Raw genomic sequence first — 17790 nt, 5'->3', positions numbered from 1 at the left:
AAAAGGAGGATTGTTATGTACATTCTTGACCCTTTTAAAGGGATGAGAGGGTGAAACAAACAAAAGCCTTTGATATGTGCAACAAAAAGCAACCGGTTTCCCAGTTTTCCTTACTATTTTATTGGGATGTTTATAATAAGGAAAACTGGTCAAGAAGTGGACTGTTTGCTTTTTCCTTTTTGGAACCTTCTGATGTTAATTGAGGACTGGTTATCCCTCCACAGTGATCTGGCCCTTCGGAATTGCTTGCTAACCTCTGACCTCACAGTGAGAGTTGGAGACTACGGACTGTCCCACAACAATTATAAGGTATTGTGGAGAACTTTTCTTTTACGAATTTGTAAGGAGGTGTATTGCAGATTTAGGAAAGCATTTTATTCAATCCTGGCCAGTAGAGACTGCCATATACAGCAATGCGTATAAGGACAGTCTACGGAACCAAAAATAGTTCATAGCTATATAAGAAACACACAGAGTGCCATAAAATGGAAAATCTGAGTTGGTAGCTTCATTTGAATTGTCTTTCCGAGGAAGTTCCATTAATATTCTCAAGAAGTTCCTTTGGATCTTCTTTCAGGAAAGACCCTAAGTACATACCTCATTGTCTGTAACATACCTTTGCTAAAAAGAAGAACATGCTCTTATACCTGTCTATACATGCTGGTCTTCTCACAATCCCTTGGGGACATTACACTGGCTATCTTTATATTATTAGCAAATCCTAATATATATGGTGGTATTTCAAAGTTGCATTAAGGGAGATCTCCACAGTATGGCATTGGGTAGTCCTTGTGGTGATTCTTGGAGGAACACCATGGAGTGGGATTTTGTGTGCTTACATTGTATATAAAATCCCATTTTCTGCCAAGATGTTACACCTCCTGTAATTTATATTTCATTTTTTTATCTTGGCCTGTCTTCCATTTGTGTCACTTACTTCAGGTAATTCTGCTATAACATACTTTTTCAAGATAGCAGCTCATTATGTCTGGTAGTCAGTCATAACACCATGTAACAACTGAACCAGAAAGAAAGATTTTTTTTGTCACGGTTGTGATTATAAGAAGTCTAAAACTTAATGCATGATCTGACAATGACATAACTCGTATTTTGGACCTCTTGTCGCATGCTCTAGTTCATAGTTCTCTCTGGAGAATTCTCTTCACTCTCAGTCTTCTCCCCCAGTTCTGGCACAAATGTGTCAGCATGCTGGGAGGGGGGGAGGGTTGCCTATGTGTGTCTCCAATTCTGTGTTTATAAGCCAGAATTGCTCAACCCTGGTTCAGATTTCTGCTCCATGCGAAGATGATTAAATGGGCATTTTGGAGGGACTGAATCTGTTTTTGGTGCTAGGGTACCACTCCGCCTGAGGCTGGTTGTAGGCAAATGCCATTTTGATTCCCAGATGGTCCTTCCCAAACAATGCTATACCATGAAGTCATGGTGTAGCGATGCTTGGGTAATGTCCTGTGGCAGTAGATGCTAGGAGTTGGGCTGCAGCAGTGCTTCCCCACATACTGTATTCCTCCTGAGCTCTATCTGTTAGAGGGCAGAGACGTGACTAGAGATGGGCATGAACTGGTGGTTTGGGCTGGTTTGTTTTTAGGTCAAACACGTATTTATTGGTTCCCAGCCTTGCCTCCATCAGCAGGCACCCACTCAGAGGTAGTGCCCTGGCTTCTCTGCCCTGCCTCCTCCAGGCACTGCCTCTGAATGGGTGCCTGCTGGAGGAGGCGGGGCTGGGAAGTGCTGAACACCTGTTCAGACAAAAAAACAACCTGGCATGAGCTGCTGGTTCAGCTATTTGTGCCCATCTCTAAATGTGACCAATCCTTGGCCCAATGAAACAAATGCTTTGCTATCTCGTGTCTATTGGCAGACGAGACTGTGTTACCTGTCAATGCCACTGCATTCTACACGTGTAGCAGAGGGAAGGAGCCTGTCTTTTTGCCCTTTGCAATATATTTTGGTGTGGTCCTGTTTGGAAAATTTTGTTTGAGAACTTGTTATACCAGGTCTGGAACACTTTATGGAATACATCTGAGTTGTAAAATATTCTGTGGGAAGTATGGTCTGATTCATACTAAGCTGAAACATACCATTCAATAGCATTACAGTATTTAAGGGAATTGTTACAAACAATGGATAGTAATGGATACCTCAGTCTAGATGCAGGTGAGGAGAGCAGAGCCTTCTGACTGGTGTCAGAATAAAAGGATCCCATATGGGAATGTGTGCACCAAAGTTTGGAAAAGGGAACATCTGTATTCTAAGGATAGTTCTGGGAGTTCTGTGATTCATACTGTCATCTGCAAGCCATTGGGTTGTACACACAAATTCAGTTTTGTTCCAGTGTTGCTCTTCATTTCTGTTTTGTAGGAAGACTATTATATTACTCCAGACCGGCTCTGGATCCCTTTGCGTTGGGTTGCTCCAGAGTTGTTGGACGAGATGCATGGAAATCTCATCGTTGTGGATCAAACCAAGGAGAGCAATGTTTGGTGAGTCCTCAATGTCCCATCTGCCCTGCTGTCCCCTACCTCTTGCTTGGGGGAAATTCAGTTTGCATTCCCACTCACACCTCTTTATAGTTGCACCATCCAACTGGGCTAATGCTGAAACAAATGTGTCTTTAAAGTTATCAGGAAAAAGCATATCCAACTGGTTATTTTGATTTCCCTGTGCACAATATTCCTGGTTATAGATGCTCTTTGGTTTAGGGATTTGATTTGTTGCAGATGGTGTATACAGTCTGGGATTTAGTAGTTTTCATGAGAGCACCTGAAAATGAGGAACATTTCTCCATTTCTTCCATCATTCCCAGGTTCACCTAATGTGACATGCAAACTTGGAAACATTATTTTTTTGGATGACGTTTCACAGGATCCCTGATGTTGGCTGGAATATTTCTGTACTTTTCATCTAAAAAAGTAACTTCTCTAAGCTGTGGCTATTTTTATGGTTTTTTTTCTCCCCACACCAAATGATGGCCTTTTCATTCACTCAGGTCTTTTATACAATGGTGTGTTTACAATCTGGGCTTCTTTAATTAGGATTCTTTTAAAAATGATTATTGTTGACTAGCATTCATATTTCTGTTGATATTGATTGATTGATTGATTGATTCTATTTATATATTGCCTCACAGTGCTACAGCACTCTCTGGGTGGCTTACAAATAATTATGCAAAGCAAGCTGGGTAGTCATGTTACTGACTTTGGAAGGAAGACTGAGTGAACCTTGAGCTGGTTACCTAAGCCTGTCAGGATCAAACTCTGATCATGAGCAGAGGCTTGACAGCAGTACTGCAGTTTAACCACTGTATCACAGAGTTCACTGTTATTGCTATCGTTTTATTTCTGTCCTTGCAGAAAATAACAATTTCGATCTGGCACTTGCTGCATTCTTCTTGTAGTCAATATTTACTTTTTTTAAACTTCTTTGTAAACAAATTAGAGAAAATGTTATTTAATAGCAGTGTAAAGTAATAATAAATTAATAAATTTATTTCATTCAATGGCCAATATCCTCTTGAGGGACTCTGCTGGCATAGGGGGAATGATGTTCCTGGCAACAGTTGTTGTTGTTTAGTCGTTAAGTCGTGTCCAACTCTTTGTGACCCCAGAGCACGCCCGGCCCTCCTGTCTTCCACTGCCTCCCAGAGCCTCGTCAAAACAGTAGATTGCGACAGTAGATTGCCACTAATTTAAAAGTTAATTATTTTGATTTTCAGTTGCATGTGCAATGAGAAAAAGTTGTGCACACCCTGAAATTGAAAAAGGAACTCTTCAATTAGTGGCAACCTGCTGCTGCTGATGCCATTCTCACTGTGCTGGTGGAACTCTGCAAGGGGATACTGGCTAGTAATTATTGGGACTATTTAAATGTAGTTTTAAAAATATGCTGTTTAAATATGCCGCTCCAAATTAATTTTTTTCCTTTGGAAATTTCAGATGTCATGATTTCACAAAGATTATGAATTATGAATTAAAGCTTTCCTTTGAGTTCACCATTGACCAAAAGGCCCTGTCTGCTACTGCAGACTTTACAGAACTAGCTACTATTAGTTACAAATTTTAGTACAGTGGTGCCTCGCTAGACGATTACCTCGCAAAATGGTTTATTCGCAAGATGATGAGTTTTTGAGATCGCTATAGCGCTTCACAAAACGGTTTTCCCTATGGGCGATTTTGACAGGTCCGCAACTCGCAAAACGTTTTTTTTAGGGACCGATTTTCGCAAGGCAGCGATTTTGACAGCTGGTCTGTGTTTCACAAAACAGTTTTCCCTATGGGCGATTTTCGCACAGCGACGACTATTTTCCCCATTGGAACGCATTAAATGGATTTCAGTGCATTCCAATGGGGAACTGCATTTCACAAGACAATGTTTTCGCAAAACAGCAATTTTCACGGGATGAATTAATATCGTCTTGCAAGGCACCTCTGTAACAGTGCTCATGAAAGATTTTGGAACTGCCTATTTGTTGTGGATGTGTGTGTGTGTGTGTGTGTGTGTGTACACAGAGGAGGCTGCATTTGGTCATTGTATGGACTCTGAAGCATTTTTCCTTTTCTTCAAATATTTAAAGACTTAATTCTACTATTTGAAATGGATTCCTTGGCTGTCACACAATGGGGGCTGTTGATCAATCACTATTTTCTACGTTGTTTTGACTGAGTTCTCATTTTATAGGGCTAAATGATAAAAGGCTAACAGGGTTTAGCCAGAGTCCCTGAATACCATTGACTGGAGCCCAATGGAATCTTACTTTTCTTGGTGTTGTGATCTCATGGTGTGTTTTCTTGTTAGGTCTATGGGGGTGACCATCTGGGAGCTTTTTGAGTTTGGCTCCCAGCCTTACCGACACCTTTCCGATGAGGAGGTGCTCACCTTTGTCATCAAGGAGCAGCAGATGAAACTGGCCAAGCCACGCCTTAAACTTCCTTACTCTGACTATTGGTGAGTCCTTCCCTACACATAGCAACCCATCTGTGTAGTCCTGAGAGAGCTAAGATCTCTTAGTCGGCACATTTTCATAGCCTGGGGTAATAGCTTTCCTGGGGAAAAAATACTTGTCAGCCTCTGAATATTTTCCTCATTGGTCTCTCCCATCCTAAATCAACATATATTGTTATCTTCTGAGTAGCCTGTGGTTTGGGGTTCTTACCTAGGCATGAAGGTGGTTGTTGGCATTCCTGATTCTCCTAATGTTCTTCCATTCTTCCCTCTCTGTGTTCCTCCAACTGTTCACCCATTTCTCTCCCTATTCTGTCATTCTGGCAGGTCTTCTTCCAGCTGTGGCATCTCCTTGCATCTTTTCATCTTTCTGTATCTCTTCAGCTATACAGATGCTTTCCAAATTATTTTTCCTCTCAACCTACCTATTTTCCTGCTATCTTCTGCAAATTAACTCTCATTCCTGCTCAGATGCTTCAGTTTTTGTCTTTTCGACCACCTTTTCAGCAGCTGTTTCAAGCGTTTCCCCCTTTCTGTTGTGGAATTCCTTTTGGATGCTTTTAATATCCTTTTTCAGGCATAGCTAGGTATAACACAAGCCCAAGGTAGTTGAGGAACCAGTGCCTCCCCAGGAATTATAGCCCTATAACACTGCTTGGAACCAAACTACTGTTCCCAGGATCCTTTAGGAGAAGCCATGACAAACAAGTATGAAACAGTCAGGTACATAGCTGAAATGGAGACCAGCCTTTTTTAAAATGAGTCTTTGAAGCTTTGCTTTTAAATTACATTCTTGTTTTTTTAGCAGTGTTTCTGAGGATTGTTCCTGTAACTTTCCATAAAGTAGAAAGTGAATTAGAAAAAATATTCAGAAACAGAAAGCAATATATGAAGTTAATCTGCTTTGCTGACAGCCATCATCATCATAGTCACTATTACCATAAGCATAATCCCTTTCACCATTAACAGTTTTAAAGCATTGGCTTTCTGATAAATGGGCCAATTAATTACAGCTCAATGTTTATAATGAAAAACAACAATGGGGATAATTTCATGGAAATATTCCTTTCCTGCTAAAAACAGGCTGGCCCCACCAGATGTTGATTCTTGCAAAAGGGCAGCTAATGCTAGTTATTTACCTTGTTATTTTTATGTTTTTACTTCAAAGGAAGGAGTAGAGGCACTTGTGGCTCTTTCTGAGCATCTGCAATGTTAGTATAATTTTCAAAATGGAATTCAGCACTTACTACATTTTAACAGTAATTACTGTACTTTGTTGCTGATTACTTGAAGAATATCTTGCAGAATCACTTGTGACTAGAGATGGGCAGGAATTAAAAAACTAACCATCAAATTCATTCAAAATCACTAATTCATCAGTTTGCATTTGTACAAATCAATGCCCCCCCCAAATACAAATCAACGAAATGTTTAATGATTTTTGATTTGTCAATTTGTTGGCTATAAAAAGTTCTCCATGGGACCTAGAAACATCAAAATGGCAGAGAAGCTTCCTCTGACTCTCCTCTACAATCCCCTCAGGCTTGGTGAAGATTGGGTTTGACCAAGCCAACTGCTAAAGGATAGTTTCCTGGGGGACCCTTCTCGTGGGTATATAACTCGGATGTCCGAAATCCAAACTTCACCAAACTGGCAGTGCTTATAGAGGAGAGTCAGGGGAAGCTCCCTTGTGAATTTGGTGTCTCTAGGTGCTAGGGGGGCATTTTAAAGGGTTTAAAGAAAATTATTGTAAGAAAAAACAGTCAGTTTATAATTCATGATTCATCAAACTTGATTACTACAAATTAAAACAAATCACAATTTTTCTGACTTGTGTCCATCTCTATTAGTGACTTGCCTTTCAGAATTTTTCCCCCTAATTTTTGAAAATTACACTTAAAATGCAAAGATGGCCAAAAATGCTAAAATTTGCCAAAATGATAATACCCCCCCCATGTTTTAGGAGTAACAAACTGGCCATCCACATAATGCCATTTTGGTGTTCACCATGTTACTTTTCAAAAGTAGCAACAGATTTTCTGGTCCATCTCAGGATGCAAAATGTTTTGGGATGTCTCTGGCCCAGTAGGGCTTCTCTTTGCAAGAAAATATGTCTTGTGGTCTGTGTCTTTTTTTTTTTTTTTTGCTCATTCCTCCATTGTACACGTTTTCTTTGGTTAGTGACCTTCATGTAGTGCCTAGGAGCCACATTAGCTTTTCTTTTTTTAATCCAAGAGGGATGAAGTTGTAGTCATTTCGAAATGGAAATGGGTGATGAAAGATATCCATCCGATCCCAAGAGGTGAGCAGAATGGAGACCTGGGGTTTTGCAGTGGATCAATCAGAATTTCTGACTCCTATTTAACTATTGGTGCAATAAAGTGTCTATCTCCCCCACCATCTATTGAACTGCTAAAATGAGGAAAATTGGGTCAGGGTGTGTTGAGTTTCATGAAGATTTGATGCCCCAAAGTACTCCTTAGGTTATAAGTCTATAATTTAATTAATCATTTAATTAATAAATTGTTATAAATTTTTTTAGAACTTGTTATCCTTATGTTGTAAGCCGCCTAGAGTGGTCGAAATGACTAGATAGGCGGGGTATAAATACAATAAATAAATAAATAAATAAATAAATAAATAAAATAGCTCTCTTTTCACCAGGGCTATGTTTTGCACCATTTTTAAACTTAAGGAGAAAAAAAATGATTGGTTCATTGTTGGTTTTCCATCCTAAAAAACAGCATTTTGAGGTTGCATGGTCCTTGTTAGTCCATTCAAAGAAAATGCAAAAATAATAAAGGCAAGCAACAACAAACCTGCTCTATGTGACTTTGCCATTCAGGAAGATTTCTCTTTCTTTCAATTTCTGTTTTGAAGTGTATTTGCTCTTTGTTTCTATTGCTGCAATACACCTCTTTGTGGAATGCTAAAAGAGAACCAAATTAAAACTCAAAACTCAAGCTTAAACTGAAGAAAGTAGGAAAAAACCACTGGGCTAGTCAGGTATAATCTAAACCAAATCCCTTATGAATACACAGTGGAAGTGACGAACAGATTTAAGGAACTAGATTTGGTGGACAGAGTGCTTGAAGAACTATGGATGGAGGCTCGTAACATTATACAGGAGGCAGCAACAAAAACCATCCCAAAGAAAAGGAAATGCAAGAAAGCAAACTGGTTGTCCAATGAGGCCTTACAAATATCAGAGAAGAGAAGGGAAACAAAATGCAATGGAGATAGGGAAAGTTATAGAAAATGGAATGCAGGCTTCCAAAGAATAGCAAGGAGAGACAAGAGGGCCTTCTTAAATGAACAGTGCAAAGAAATAGAGGAAAATAATAGAAAGGAAAAAAACCAGAGACCTGTTCAAGAAAATTGGAAACTTTTGTGCAAAGATGGACATAATAAAAGACAAAAATGGTAGGGACCTAACAGAAGTATAAGACATCAAGAAGAGGTGACAAGAATACACAGAAGAATTATACCAGAAAGATCTGGATGTCCGAGACAACCCAGATAGTCTGGTTGCTGACCTTGAGCCAGACATCCTGGAGAGTGAAGTCAAGTGGGCCTTAGAAAGCACGGCTAACAACAAGGCCAATGGAGGTGATGGCATTCCAGTTGTAAAATCTTAAAAGATGATGCTGTTAAGATACATTCAATATGCCTGGGAGTTCAGAAAAATCAGCAGTGGCCAGAGGATTGGAAAAGATCAGTCTACATCCCAATCCCAAAGAAGGGCAATGCCAAAGAATGCTCCAGCTACCGTACAATTGCACTCATTTCACATGCGAGCAAGGTTATGCTCAAAATCCTAGAAGGTAGGCTTCAGCAGTATGTGGACCGAGAACTCCCAGAAGTACAAGCTGGATTTTGAAGGGACAGAGGAACTAGAGACCAAATTGCTAACATGCGCTGGGTTATGGAGAAACCCAGAGAATTCCAGAAAAACATCTACTTCTGCTTCGTTGACTACGAAAAAGCCTTGAATGTGTTGACCACAACAAACTATGGCAAGTTCTTAAAGAGGTGGGAGTGCCTGAGCACCTTATCTATCTCCTGAGAAATCTATATGTGGGACAGGAAGCAACAGATAGAACTGGATATGGAACAACTGATTGATTCAAAATTGAGAAAGGAGTACAACAAGGCTGTATATTGTCCCCCTGCTTATTTAACTTATATGCAGAATACATCATGCGAAAGGCAGGACTGGATGAATCCCAAGCCAGAATCAAGATTGCCGGAAAAAAATTCAACAACCTCCGATATGCAGATGATACCACTCTGATAACAGAAAGTGAGGAGGAATTAAAGAACCTCTTGGAAGACAGGAGGGCCTGGCATGCTCTGGTCCATGGGGTCACGAAGAGTCGGACACAACTAAATGACTAAAAAAAAAGATAACCAAAGAATCCTGTGGTACCTTGAAGGCTACACAGTTTTATTTGGTAGAAACTAGTCTATGCAAGCTCACGCCAAATAAACCTGGTTAGTCTTTAAGGTCCCACAAGACACTTAGTTGCTTTTGATTCAGCCAAGGTGTGTGGCTATCCCTTCAGCCCACCCAATCCTCAATTTAAAAAGTTGATTTTTGTCTGTGCTTTTGAAATATTTGTGCAATGTTCTGTAGCTCTCCAGTTATGCTTTTTTGTTGCTGTCTGAAGGAAGTGGTAAAGCACATCTGTTGCACACAGAAAACCTCCAAGATTGATCTCCACAATCTCTAGGTAGAGCTGCGGAAAGACCCCTGTCTGAGACTCTGGAGAGCTGTGGCCCACCAGTTTAAACAGTACTGAGCTAAGTAGATTAATGGTTTGACTCAGGATGAAGCAGCTTGCTATGTTATTACAGGACAGCATGTCATTATATGACAAGCAAGGCCCTCGAGATTGTGGTTGGACTGCAACTCCCATCAGCCAGAAGCAGCCTAGCCAATGCCGAGGAATCATGGGAGTTGAAGTTTGGCAACTCCTGCAGTACCACAAGTTGCTCAGCCTTCTATTACAACAATTTCCCTATGCCTCCGACTGACTGCATTATGCTGCCCTCCACCTGTTTTGCCCTTCTGACGTTGCAGCCATTCTTACTTTATCCTGCCAAATTCCTTTTTTCAAATAATTCATTTTTTATTCTTTTCTCCACCAAAGCTTCCAAGCAGCTTTCCGACTGTTCTACTTAACTTCTTTCCCTCCTAACAGTTTTCCCCTCAGTGGTTCCTGTTGTTGTCGTACACATGTCGCCTCTGTCCTGCTTTTCTTTTTTTCTATACCGCCAGTTCCTTAAGTGATCAGCAGTATATTTCAAACGGTACTTGTGTTCCCACCGTTCTTCTTTTTTGGCAGTTCTCTTCTGACCTTTTGTTTATTTGTTTGTTTAAGTCCCCATTCCGTATTCCCCCCCCCAACTTCCAAAACTGTTCTTTCAGGCTATATCCCAAACTGTTTCCCCTCCCCTCCCTCCTATTTCTGCCTGTTTTTCCGACTGTTCCTCTATCCTTCCTATGTCCCTAACCTAATGCAGGTACGAGGTAATGCAGTCCTGCTGGCTCCCAGCATCCCACCGCCCAACTATGGAAGAGCTACATTTGCAGGTGAGCTACCTGCTGAACGAGCGCTCCAATGCTCAGGCAGAGGAGAGCTTTGAGTGGCGCTGGAGTGCTCTGAAACCCAAGCGCTCCTCTTCCCCACCGCCGGCCTCGTCCTCGGCACGCCACCGCCGTTCGTCGGAAGAGATTTCGGCCTATCCTCTGTTGGACGGGTTCCACGGGGGCGACATGGACGATATTCTGACCGTGACTGAGAGCAGTGGGGGGCTGAACTTTGAGTACATGTGGGAAAAGGCCCGCCTGGGACGATGGAAGGGCCCTGCCTCAGCGCCGCCCGAGTATTCTTCCACCAATGGTGGGCTGGCTGTGCCGGGAAGCAATCCTTTCTATGAACAGGCCACGCAGCGGGGGCACAGCTTGGAGACGCCCAGCGTGGTGCCCGTAATCAGTGCCCGGAGCCCTTCAGTCAGCAGTGAGTATTATATCCGCCTGGAGGACCATGGCAGTGGTGAGGGGCCTGTCTGTGCCCCCAGCCCTGGCTCCCCACCCCAGCCTCTCTTTCCCTCAGACTGGGACTGCCACAGCGCTCCCTATCGGCCACAGGAGCAAACCAGTAGCACCAACCCCTTCTTGGCCAGCGGCAGCAGTGACAGCAACCCTTTCCGTGTGGATGGCGAGATCCAGGAGACGTCCCTGACAGAGACGCCAGCCACAGGGGGCGAAGCATTCCTTGCCGAGTCCCTACTCACGGTGTACCGTGAACTGGAGGACCAACAGCGTAGCTGGGATGCTGAGATGATGGAAGAACGGGGGGCAGGGGAGACGTTGGCTGGAGATCCTTCTGAGTTCCAGGGGTCCCCCTCGTGGGAACAAGAGCCTTCCCTGATGGAGGATCAAAGTTCTGGGAGCAGCACCGATGACGGTGGAAGCAGCGTTGGGGGCGGGCGGCGCCACCTCTTGCCATGCCCGCTGTGTACTCGCGCACGTTGCACGTGTGCCATTCCTCGCGGGGATGTTGTGAGCAGCTGGAGCAACCATGGCCCGCCCCTGCGCCGCCCTCACCGTGACAGCTATGGCACTGAGGATGACTCCTCCCTGAAAGTGGAACGGGGCTCCCTCTCTGACTGTCCTATGCTTCCCTCTAGGGACTGCGATGGGGATGGGGAGGAGCATAGTGAATTCTATGACCCACTCATGGGCACAGTTGTGAAGACCTATGAACTTCAAGACTACCCAAAGCAGAGAGGTGGGGGGAACGCTCGTCCCCCTGGATCACCCTTCCCAGCTATGTCCTCTAGTGGCTGTAATGTGATTGTCCCTGTAGAGATACCACCGTTGTCCACACTAGCTGAAAGCAATGATGAGGAGACCATTGCGATTCTCCCGGAAGCCATTGATGGGTTCTCCACTGGCCCTGCAACCATAAATCTTTCCCCAGCGGCACCAGATAGGCAAAGGGGGACCCTTGACTCTGTGGATTCACTGGATATCCCTTCTAATACTAGTTCGTCAGATGTTTGCAGCCCTGCATCACACTATTCGTCTCCAGGGCAAAAATTTGGGGATAGTGGCTATGAAACAGAGAGCACTTTCTCGCCTGAATTCATTTTCAAAGAGGAACCGCCTCCACCACCTTCCAGGGAAGAGGAAGAAGTAATAGAGACAGAAGAAGATTCTGGCAAACTTCCAACCACGCCCATTTCTCAGTCCACGAGTGATCTGACTTTATCTGTGAGTGAAGAAGGGGCAGAGCTAGAGGAAGAGGTAGGGAGGAGTTTAGGGCCAGCAACACCTCACCGTGACTCTGCCTACTTTTCTGATGGGGAGGCAGAACCCCCTGAGGAACCTGCTGCAGCTGTTGGTCTTGGAAGTGAGAGAGTAAAACCGGTGGAGAAGATAACAGTGGATGGAGGTTTTGTGGTTCAGGTGTGCAAAGAACAACTGATGGTCACACTGCAGGAAAATGTCACACGCAACCTGCTGTGCACTCAGAGGACCCCAACAGTGGGTATTTCACCAGCTGGCCTTTTGAAGGATCAGGCTGTTCTCAGGCTCTGGACCCTAGAGCCAGAGGAGGGGCAGGAGGAGACGGAGGAAGAGGAGGAGGAGGAAGAAGAAGAAGAGGAAGAGGCCAAGAAAAGCCACAGTGTGGATGTGGTGGATTCCCAGTGGTCAGAAAGTGTGGAAAATAAAGGAAAGGAGGAGGCGCAAGAAGAGGAGGAGAAGCAACATGAAGAGGTAGATGGAGAAACTGAAAGGATGGAGCCAAAATGCGAGGAAGAGAAAAGGAAAGAACGGGAAAAGTCAAGTCACACAGAGAAGCCTAGCAGCATGGAGGAGATCCACAGTGTAGCCATGCCTTCTGTTGCTGAATTACAGGATGGACAGGAAGACTGTTCTGTAGCAGCTGAGCAGCCCAAAAAGGAGCAGGGACCTAGAATCCCTGTGATGCAAGCTGGTGAAGATATCAAAGGTAAGGGTCCTGTGTATGGTTGGGATGGTGGTAAGAGAGAGAGGAAGGACATTGATAGAACAACTGGAGGCAGAGCCAGCCCTACCATTAGGCAGAAAGAGGTGGCTGCCTCAAGCAGTGGATACTGAGATGCAGGGCGTGGTAAGGAGCTGAAGGACCAAACTGTTTGAGGGCACCTGGCTTTACTTTATCCTCAAAGCTGGGTGCTGACCATAGTTAACAGTGGGATATGTCATTCTATCAGTAGTGTAAAAATAAGATTCAGATGTCAGTCCATATGCACAAGGAAAGCAGTTCTGTCATCTTGTCTTTCACCCCAGGTAGCAAAACCTCTTAGGTTAGTTCTGAATGGATAGAGGAAACTGTTGCTTGACTGCAGTGGGTTCTAGAAGGTGTGTGTATGGGAGCGGGGGAGATAAAGAAATGAGAAAGCAAAAATGTGGCAGTTCAGTTTCCTACAAGAATGTTTCTATATCATTCTGGATTTTTTTTTTTTTTTTTTGGTAATCAGGGTGTCTTTATGTTCCCAAGTTGTCATGTGAAAAAGAATTTGAATTCTTTGAATCCTCTTTGAATTCTATGGTTTTACATATCAGGACATAATAAAAAAATCATCTGGTCCTTAGCAGATCTGAAAATTAGATAAAAACAACCTCAGATGAACGACACATGACATATTACACAGTGTCATGATTTAGTTTACAAAAATAAAGCCAACATGAAGAAGCCATGTGTGAAAAACTAAGTACACCCTTACTACTTCCATAGGAATTGAGTGGCTAAGTAGCAGCTAGGAACTGCTAATCAAATGCTGTTGAGCAATTGATCATCAACAAGTGTCACCACCTCTATAAAAGTTGTTTTAGCAATTTGGTGGTCTAGAGCAGTGGTCCCCAACCTTGGGCCTCCAGATGTTCTTGGACTACAACTCCTAGAAGCCTTCACCACCACCTCTGCTGGCCAGGATTTCTGGGAGTTGAAGTCCAAGAACATCTGGAGGCCCAAGGTTGGGGACCACTGGTCTAGAGCATTCACCAAAGGAGGAAGCACATCAGTAATGATCGTAGAGAAACAATTATTGCTTGTCAGTCTAGGAAGGGTTATAAGGCCATTTCCAAACCATGTAAAGTCCATCAATTCTACAGTGAGGAAGATTATTCACAAGTGGAAACATTCAAGACAGCTGCCAATCTTCCCAGGAGTGGACATCCAAGCAAATCTACCCCAAGGTCAAACCATGTAAAGCTCAGAGAAATAGCAAAAGACCCAAGAGTTACATCTCAGATTCTACAGGCTTCAGTTAGCATATTAAATGTTAAAGATAATGACAGTATAATTAGAAAAAGACTGAACAAGTATGGTTTGCTTGGAAGGGTTGCCAACTCTTCTCTCTAAAAAGAACATGGCAGCACAGTGTAGGTTTGCCAAGTTGCAGCTGGACAAATCACATGACAGTGTCCTTTGGACAGACGAAACCCAAGAGACTATGTTTAACCATAATGTACACCACCATGTTTGGTGAAAACCAAACACAGCATATCAATACAAACACCTCATACCAACTGTCAAGCACGGTGGTGGAGGGGTGATGATTTGAGCTTGTTTTGCAGCCACAGGACCTGGGCACCTTGCAGTCATTGGATCAACCATGAATTCCTCTGTATACCAAAGTACAGTATTCTAGAGTCAAATGTAAAGCCATCTGTCTGACAGCTAAAGCTTGGCCAAAATGTGTTGCAATGGCCCAGTCAAAGTCCAGACCTCAAACCAACTAGAATGCTGTGGCTGGACCTTAAGCGAGTTGTGCATAAACAAATGCCCACAAACCTCAAAGAACTGAAACAACGTTGTAAAGAAGAGTGGGCTAAAATTCCTCCACAACAATGTGCGAGACTGATAGAGTAATACAGAAAATGATTACTTCAAGTTAACGCTGCTAAAGGTGGTTCTACAAGCTATTGAATCATAAGGTGTACTTAGTTTTCACACACGGCTTCTCTGTTTTGGCTTTATTTTTAATTAAATAAATCATGACATGGTGTAATATGTCATGTGTTGTCGTTCATCTGAAGTTGTATTGACCTAATTTTCAGATCTGCTAAGGACCAGATGATTTTTATTATGTCCTGATATGTAAAACCATAACATTCAAAGAGGAGGGTACACTGTCTTTCCCCCATTGATTGTACATACAATCATGTATGGAATGGAAGCCTTCCTTTTTCTTCCTCTCATAATGACTTCAACTCAGAGTCACCCTGTAAAATGGATAGGCAGTAGATTCAAGAAAAGATAAACCATTGTAATTTTTAAAACCTACAGTTTACTTATTACCGTATTTTTCCATGTATAATACACCACCAATTATAATACGCCCCTCACTTCTCTAACCCAGAATTTCTTTCTTGCGAGGCAAGTGGAGGGGGAAAGCAGGGATCATCAAAGTGCTTTAATTCCTGCTTCCTTCCTCCACATTCTAGCGAGGAAAGTGCTTTTCCCCTCCACTTTCTTTGGAAAAAGCGAAGGGGGAAAGCAGGAATCAAAACGCTTTGATCCCTCCCCCCTCCTTTCTTCTGTGTATAAGACGACACTAAATTTTTAATCTAAATATTTTAGAGAAAAGTATTGTCTTATACATGGAAAATATGGTATATACTGAAGTATGGAATTTGTTGTCATGAGATGTCTTTATAGTCATTGGCTGAAACCCAGTAGTAAGACACAACTTGAGTAGGCATACTGGATTTTGTAAGTCAATATCTATGTAAATTTCATTGATTCAATGGGCCTATTCTAGGTGTGGTTTATTACGGGATTTCAGCCATGGCTTGGAGAAATAATTAAAACTAAAATAGACAGTAGGACTATGAATGACTGTTAGCTGGAAAACCTCAGTATCACTCCAGTTTCAGAGGCAGCACACTTCTGAGTACTGTACTAGTTGTTGCATAAAATTCAGCAGAGGAAAGTCCAGGCCCAGTTTATGATCTTCTAGGAGATACTGTGGGAAACAGGACACTAGAACTGGACTTGAACATCACTTTAAAAATGGATTCATTGTTTTTGTCACTTCAGTTATTCACTATTTAAAGAAGGGCACATAACTTTTTAGGTACTTTCAAAATTTTATATTTCTTTTTTTAAAAAGTAGCCACCACCATATGAAAAAGAAATATTTAGAAGTAGTGAATAAATATTGCTCTCTGCACAAAAGAGTAACAATGCTATGGGGTCTTTTTTTCTGGACTATAAATGCAATCAGTTGTTGCATCCTTTTTTTAAAAAGCGGATTTCACTCACTCTTTCCTCCATAAGAGAGACCCCAGCATTTTTCTGAAAATCTATATACTGTATAAAGTCACCAATTCTTTATCTTTCTTTTTCACTTCCCTCTTTTCCCCCTTCATTCCTGTTCCTACAGAGTCCCTGCTCAAAATTAGACAATCCTGAATGAACAAAATAATTAACAGTATACATAATTAAAAGTAAATAATAGAATACAGTAGTAGGTCTGGTTTTATGCTATGCAATATTTAAGAAGCTATTCTCAGACATTTTCCCCATGGACCACTGGGACTCTTGGCAGACTTTTTAATCAACCTCTTTTGGTGGCACAAATCAAAGTACTTAAGTAACTTTTATCTCACTAAATATATTTTGTGGGGGAAGAGGATTGGAATTGCATAGACTACAGCACCATGTGATGAAAAATCAAAATTTCTCAACCAGAAAACGTTTCGCTTGTTTGATCCTCTGATCCTGCTCAGCATAACCTCTGTCTCTATTTAGAAGATAAGAATCAATTGCAGGGCCAAGTACAGATATTCTTGATTATTCTGAAACCCATTCATTCATTCATTCATAAATAAATTCATGAACTACCTGAATGGAGTTCAGATTGTCAGTGGTCCACAGACTGCACTTTGAGAGCCTCTACTCTAAGTTCAGCATACAGTATAAGCATTCTTGATTTGGGGCTGGTTCCTTCCAAGGGAGGACCTAGAAGTATGTTTGGGCAGGAATACTGGGGAATACTGTGTGTTCTTAGTGAAATAACTATCTTTCTATCTCTTTCATTTCAACCCTTCACTCCTTGCCTTGCTTCCATACCATCCACTGTGCTTGACCTCTGAATTGATTCCTCAACCCCATCACTCCTTTTACCTGATCTTCACCTGACCCTCAACCCTCGCCTCCAGCCAAGCTCTCTCGGTTGTCTCTCTCACTTCCCCCTCTGGCCTTGCAGACATTCCCTCCACCTGGTGGGGGAAGGAAAGGGCCGTTTTGGGAAGGAGCTGCTTTGGGGGAGGGCCCAGCCTTGAGTGGGAGAGAGGCTGCCATAGCAGCAGAGGATGAGGAGGAAGATGATGCTGAGGAGGAAGAAGAAGGTGGCGTGTCTGGACCTGGAGGGAGGGGCGTCCCCATTGTGGTGAGTGAAAGTGACGACAGCCGCAACTTGCGTGGTCTACTCAAGTCGCCGCGCTCCGCTGAGGAGGCAGCTGCTGAGCTCGATCGAAAGCGAAAGATGGTCTCCTTCTTTGACGATGTCACCGTCTACCTCTTTGATCAGGTGAGCTGTGAGGATGAGCAAGGCTGAGGGTGTTTGAGCTGGACCACAATCAGGTGGGGGGATTCTTTAATGTCTCTGTTTTCAAGCCAGCCAGCCCCTCTCTCCTCCTTTCAGTCATCCAGGCTCCAGTCCCTCTTTCTCTTATCCTCTGCATATTCAGGGTTGTCCCCCCACTCAGACTCCCACACTGATTTCCTTGCCTGCCTACACAACATACACTTCTTCCTGGACCTGATT

At 42.8% G+C, this 17790-nt stretch overlaps 1 protein-coding gene across 2 annotated transcripts in view; it reads left to right on the top strand.

Moving 5' to 3' along the window:
• LMTK3 (lemur tyrosine kinase 3) overlaps positions 1-17790 on the top strand; it is a 50583-nt gene that overhangs the window by 18790 nt on the left and 14003 nt on the right. For both annotated transcript variants that reach the window (XM_072976748.2, XM_078377042.1), the window contains exons 8-12: positions 225-309; positions 2380-2501; positions 4813-4962; positions 10486-12983; positions 17183-17553. In XM_072976748.2, the coding sequence (XP_072832849.2) occupies positions 225-309; positions 2380-2501; positions 4813-4962; positions 10486-12983; positions 17183-17553 (3226 nt within the window). The remainder of the gene's footprint in view (positions 1-224; positions 310-2379; positions 2502-4812; positions 4963-10485; positions 12984-17182; positions 17554-17790) is intronic.

The sequence above is a fragment of the Pogona vitticeps genome, chromosome 6 (assembly GCF_051106095.1).
Source record: "Pogona vitticeps strain Pit_001003342236 chromosome 6, PviZW2.1, whole genome shotgun sequence".
NCBI classification, from domain to species: Eukaryota; Metazoa; Chordata; class Lepidosauria; order Squamata; family Agamidae; genus Pogona; species Pogona vitticeps.
The sequence above is the reverse complement of the archived record's forward strand: the minus strand, read 5'-3'. Positions and strand labels throughout refer to the sequence as shown.